Source organism: Peromyscus eremicus, chromosome 13, assembly GCF_949786415.1.
Source record: "Peromyscus eremicus chromosome 13, PerEre_H2_v1, whole genome shotgun sequence".
Classification (NCBI taxonomy): Eukaryota; Metazoa; Chordata; class Mammalia; order Rodentia; family Cricetidae; genus Peromyscus; species Peromyscus eremicus.
The window spans coordinates 6,239,577-6,245,857 of NC_081429.1; the positions used below are offsets into that span (position 1 = coordinate 6,239,577).

Below are 6,281 nucleotides of genomic sequence, written 5' to 3' on the forward strand. Positions count from 1 at the left end.
TCCAGGCCGTCACTCCCGACCCTGGCTGTGACTCCCTCCTGGATCTCAAAGGTTGGCTAGGTTAGACCCTAGTGAGCTGGTGGAGAAGAAGGCTGTACTGGCCTAAGCCCCAAGGTGAGAGGAGGCCACCTGCCCCAGCTGTGCACACCTGGCCAGAGGACCACAGTCTCTAAGGATAGGGAGAGGCGCTTGTGCATAGATATCTTTCCCCGAAGGCCACACAGCTGGGTCCAGCAGGTCACTTGGCCATGTCATAGCTGGTGTCCAGAAGGAGAAAGTGCAGAAGCCAAGTCAGCTTCCAGGGCTGCTAGGAGCTACACAGTCCCTCCAGACAGATTTGAGGAGCTTGGGAAGCCCTAAAAGGGGAGAACTAGGTGATGAGCCAGAAGTTTCCTCCCAACCGTCAGCACACCCTGTGTTTGCCTTGTCATACCTTGGGAGCAGCCTTGGGGGCTCCGTACAAGGCTCACCAGACACAGCTGAAGTGATTAAGCCAATTAAGCTCCAACAAACAGAATGGAGAGGGAGCAAGTGCTGCCCGCCAGAGAAAGGGCATCTTGGAAGGCAGGACACAGAACCAGAGCTAGACTGGTCATGAGTGGCCGGTCCCAGGTAGAGAAGGCCTGAAGGCCTTGCACTCTGCCCATTTAGCTGAAAGGGCACCCTGAGGGAACCATCCCAGGGGGCTAAACACTGAAAAACTAGCTGCTTGGGTGACAGACTTCTACTAAGTCTTGAAAATTCCAACTCCAGGTTAGGGCTGGAGAAACCTTCCCCTTCCACCCCCAACAAGCTGCCTTGCTTGGAAGGGATTCCCAATCTTCAAGGGGCTGGAGGAGCAGGCGGCTTGGATAAAGACCTGGATGTAGGCTTTCAAAGCAACCTCAGTTTTCCAAAGGGTTGGGGATACTCAGCTCCCTGATATGGAAGGATTCTGGGAAATGAGAATAAAAGGGTTACAGGACCAGGTGACTGTTCCCAGGACACCCTCCCTCTCTTGGATGTGGATCTGAGGTCAGCCCCCAGGTGTCCCACTGCACTACGGGCTGGGGGCCCAGGTCTGTGCACTCCTGGTCGTAATTATTTGATCTGCAGATGTAAGTGGAATTTATTGTAACAACAAATAGAGTGATGTCAAAACCCAACCTTGGATTAAAGCCGGCAGCCAAAGGGGAAGTGTATTAATTTTCAACAGCATCTCAGGCCAGAGCCTATTAGAACAAGCTATTCTTCAGGCCCCCCCATCAGAATTAATCATTGGGAGTTAATTTGAAGCTCAGACAAGTTGCTGTTAATTTAGTGCGGGGAGGACGGGATGGAATAAAAAGCTGAGGTGCTGGCCGAGCCTCGTGGGTCTCATTAATCAGCCAGCTGAGACGGCCTGGCTTGATTACAATTTGCAAAAAAATTCATTAGGGCCCAGGCGATTGACAATTTTTCTCTCTGCCTGTGATGTGACTCATTAGGCAGCCAAATGAAAGCCATGATGAGGGCCATGATGACAGCGGCCATCAAGGCCTGCCTGTTTATCTTCCTGCCCTCGGCCTGTCTCCAGGGCCTGGGGCTCTGGGCTCTGGGGTGCCAGGGCCCCCAGGGGTTGGGGAGGAAAGGGACAGCCCCCTAAGAGGGCAAGGGGGCACGCAGCATCTCAGGACCCTGCCTGTGCTTCTAAAGGGTGAGACAGTGCTAGTCAGCTTGGGTCTCATAGTGGGGTTCCCCGAAGGCGGCTGCCTATTTCTGGGGAGTTTTGCTTTCTCCAGGGGTTTGTGTGGGTCAAAGCTTCCACCCCCACCCCTCACACGAGGCTTTGAGAGAGAGCTGGTAGGGGCTATTTACATCTAGTATGTTGGAAGGGCAAGTGAGGAGGCGTCCTGGGATCTGGGGAAGCATTGAACTCTGGGTACTCAGGGCCTCTCTCCCAGACCCGCAGTGCCACTGGAGCTACTGCGGGAGACCGCATCTCACCTCGCGTCTCTCTTAGTCCTGGTACTGGACTCTATGTTTTCAGTCACAGCCACTCAGTGGACACACACGAATTCCATGGTCCAGGTGTGGTGTGTGTATAAAAGAGGACTTGGCACCCCTGAGGACCTAGAATTTTCGGCACCCGCAGCATGGATACCGTAGCCAGTTGGGAATCTGGCTGAAGCCCATGGAGCCAACCGGTGACCAGGGCTCTGTGTACACCGGCGCGCGCGCGCGGGAGGGGGGCGTTGGGGGAGGAAGGAGAGTGCGGGTCCGGGGAAGCCGCTGGACCTTACACAGTCCCTTTTCCTTTTGCTCTTCCTGGCACCGGGTGGAGGACAACAGAGAACTCCAGAGATTTACAAAGCCTGACCTAACCTAGGAGGAAAGGCCACTCCATTACATTGTCCTAAAAAACTCAAGCTCGAGGCATTTTCCAATACTGGAACTATTCGGAAAGAAACCGTGACTCTGTGACTTTGGCCCTCCACCCTGCGCCTGGAGTTTGGGCAAGGGCCCCTGTGCCCCCGACCTCTGTGCCGCTGAGAGGTGACGGACAAGAGCAAGTGGAATAAATTAAGTCAGTATTGACTCAGGAATCCCCCTTCTTGAACTGGGAAGCACAGCGTGTGCTTTGCTGGAGGTTCCCCCATCCTTCCATTTGGAAAGCTGGTGTGGTCGAGCCACTAGCTTCTCTTTGGGCTGCAGGTTTAACAGCCAGAAGGACTTGGGCACCGTGATCACCGTCACTAGCACGCTCCACACTTCTGGGATACCCGGGTCCTGTGCACCGCAGTCTTGGCAGCGCCAGGCCTTGGCGGACCTGGCTTTGGTCACTGTACCAAAGTTAGAGGAGGTGGTGCGGTGCAGGGCACGCCCCTCCTGCGCTTTACAGGCCGCCCCTCCAAGGCAGAAAGACGCCCGGTTCCTAGGTTTCTGCGCACCATCCCACCAGGGTCCCTCCCCCCCTTCTCGGTTTGAGGGGCTGCGGGCCCCAGCGCCCTTGGGGTGGGGCAGTGGTCAGGGCACGCCCCCTCCGACCCCGCCCGGAGGGGAAGAGTAGGGCCTTGGAGTTCACAGCCCGCCTCCAAGCCTAGAGCTGCCGGGAAGCCTTACAGGGCTTGCTGGGTTCCGGCTCCTGTCGGAAGATAACGCCTGCAGACTGATTTATGGACCCGAGGCCCTGAGAGCGAGCAAGCACCGCTGCTTTTAGGGTCGGAGTTTCTTGTAAGGAAAGGCGTTTCTCCTCCCTGGCTGCATCCGGTTTAGAGCCCCTGAGTTTGTGCAAATCCACCACCACCCGCGCTTGCTTTCCCTCCTTCTCTGGCCAAAGTTTGCCAGTCCCCAGGCTATGGATAAGGCCATGCAAAAAGGCGACATGCCAGATTCCTAAAATGAAAACTAGGCTTTCTTCAACTCATAGCTCTACTCTCTGATTAAAAGCCTGTTAAAGTGCTACGTGGCTTATGGCCAGTCAGCCTCCGTCCTGGTCCCAGGCCACTTAGCTGACCACACCCTGGCAGTGCCCTCGAAGTGCCCAGGTGGTGGGCACTCTTATGAGGCCCCAAGGATCGAGGTTATGTTTTTTTCTTGCTTTTTTTTTATTATTCACAAGACTGAGATTGTTTAAATGTCATAACTTATATGAAAATAAGCGACATTGAAATAAATTAAACACAACGGAGACGTGCTTCCGACATGGCTCAGATAGGAAAGAAAGCCAGGCAAGGGCAAATGAACAGAGCAGATTCCTAGAGTGCCCAAAAAGTCTGCTCTGCGCTCAACTCAAAAAGCCGGAATAAAAACAAAACAAACAAAAAAATCAGTTTAAACCCCAGCGTTTGTTCTTGTCTCCGGTTTACCTTTGGGAAAGTGTGGGAAGGTGGTCGCTGAGGGCGACAGGGTACAGTGGTGGTTTTGTTTCATCTGGAATGTGTGAGTGGAGACGTTTGGTCCTATCCCTTTCAAAATACTGCAGCTGAGATCCAGTCTATATAGATATCTATGTACAAAGTAGGGTCGTATAATAAATATTTAGTGTATCTTCTGGTGTGGCTGTAGCCCCCTTTAAGCCCATCTAGTGAATATATTCTCAATTTGCTTGGGATGTCCACATCTGGGAGGTGCCTTTGAGTTCTGCTTTGAACAGTGGAGTCTGCCACCGGTTCCCTTGGGTGTTAGGGCCTCTCCACGACGGTGTCCACCCTGGCTAGGCCCTCAGGGTCGGGCCTGCTCCAGCTGCTGGTGCTGACTTCGAATAGCGAATCTGCTGACGTGGACAGGGATGGGGACGACGATCTTGGGGTTCCGGGAGGGCTCCCCGGTCTTGGAATTGGCGTTGCCTGCCTTGACGCGTTTCCACTTGGCCCGGCGGTTCTGGAACCAGATTTTTACCTGCACCTCGCTGAGTTTGAGGGCGTGGGCGATCTGGGAGCGCTCGGTCAGGGAGAGGTACTTTTTGCAGTGGAATTCTTTCTCCAGCTCCAGCAGCTGTTCGCTGGTGAAGGCAGTCCGCCGCCGCCGGTTCTTGCCGGTGGATGTGGTACTGCCTGCTGCACCGCCGCTCTGCGGGGTCTCCTCCAGTGCGTGCCCGGGATCTTCCTCCTTATGAGCTGTCTGGCCAGGCAAATTGTCATCTGAGCTGTAGTCCACATCGCTCTCCAGAGAGAAGCTCTCCTCCTTGCCCTTCGGGTCGTCTTCCACCTTTGACTCGTCTTTCCCTTGCCCTCGGACAGCCCCGACTGAAAGCAAAACCAAACGGCGTTTTATTACATTTCCAACACTGCCTTCCCTACCCTTTCCCACTTGGGCACCTCACCCCCACCCCCACCCCCAGCAGATTGTCTTTCTACAACATTAACACATTGTGATTTCCTGGGCTTTGAGGAGTGGGGGGAGCGTGAGAAAAGCTCAAAGGAGAGGAGGAGACAGCAAAGGCGACGGCCCTTTGCCCAGAACCATCACTCAAGGGGCCGACATGCCTCCCGCGCACCCTCCCAGCCTCTGACAGCCTAAGTAGAAGGATGCAGCTTGGACCTGAGGCCCAAGAGAACATTCCCTTTGTTTCCCCGGGGTCCAGGCTGTTTGAAGAACAAGGGAGAGTTCATGATCCTTCCTGTCACCATCTGAACACTGAAATTTAGCGAGTCTCAATTTCACCGCAGCAAGAGTGGGGTAGGAGGGTCGCGCAGATGCCCGACATCAGCTTTCTTGAGACAGATCGTTTGTGTCACCTTAGAAGTTCCCTACTCTACAGCCCATAGGAGCGCTCGAGCGCGTACACACACACACACACACACACACACACACACACACACACACACACACACCACACACACCACACACACACAGCCTCGTAGAAATCTGGTTCTCTTGGGCAGCAGAGAACCCAGTGAAGACATTTAAGTCTGGACTCTTGGGTACATGCTCAACTGGAAAAAACACAGCCTAACAGGCCTCTGCTTAAGGTTCTAACATATCAAGGACCCTCAGTCATCGCAGCGTGTGTTGGGGGGACAGTTTAGATCGGGCCAAACGCACCACCAGATATGTGGCCCGGAGCAGCTGCCAGGAGAGCACTAAAAGCCTCCTTTTCCCGAGACCCTGCTTGTTGCCTGGGTTTAAACGCCCCCTTGGGAAGCTCCGCTGGACATCCCCGCGGCTCCTCCAGCTATTCCTGCGGAGGTCGGGCGGGGTCGCGGCCTCGTCCCCGGGGTCCCGGCGGGAACCCGGAGCTGGCCCGCCCCTACTCCCTCCCGTCCCCGCGTTTCGGCTGCGCGCGCCGCCGACTCACCGAGCGACGCCTGCACCGCTTCGGCCGCAGAGAAAGCAAGCAGCGAGCCCTCCTTGGCCAGAAAGGCTTTGCCGTCCTCCGCATCGGCTTGAAGCGCCTCGGCTTTGTCGAAGTTGCCGCCTCCAGGCACTGGCTGCGGAGCGAACTTGCGGGCGGCCGCCGCCTCTTGGTGCTGGGGCGACGCAGAGAAGCCACCGGGCAACGTGGCCATGAGCGTGGAGGTGAGTGCCATGCCCTGCGCCAGGCTGGAGCAGAAGCCGGTGGGCAGGCTGGGGATCTGGTGGTGAGGGTGCGCGGGTGGCAGCGCCGGCTGCAGCGCCGCCTGGGGCAGCGCGGGAGGCGGCGGCGGAGGCGGCGGTAGCACCACCGGCCGGTAGGGCATGAACATGGGGTAGCCGGTGTAGACGAAATGGCCGGGGCTGGGCTGAGGCGGGCTGCCGATCAGCGAGTCTATGCTAAAGGCGGTACTACTCCCCAGCGGGCGCTGCATCATCATCAGCGACGGCGGGAACGCTGCGCTCAT

At 56.2% G+C, this 6,281-nt stretch overlaps 1 protein-coding gene across 1 annotated transcript; it reads right to left on the reverse strand.

Annotated features, from left to right (window-relative positions):
• Window positions 1-3,991: 3,991 nt before the first annotated feature.
• Window positions 3,992-6,281, reverse strand: Gbx2 (gastrulation brain homeobox 2). The gene is made up of 2 exons (XM_059278802.1): window positions 5,759-6,281; window positions 3,992-4,706 (listed from the first exon to the last, which is right to left on the reverse strand). The coding sequence occupies exons 1-2, from the start codon at window positions 6,279-6,281 to the stop codon at window positions 4,183-4,185; spliced, it is 1,047 nt and encodes a 348-aa protein (XP_059134785.1). The 3' UTR covers window positions 3,992-4,182.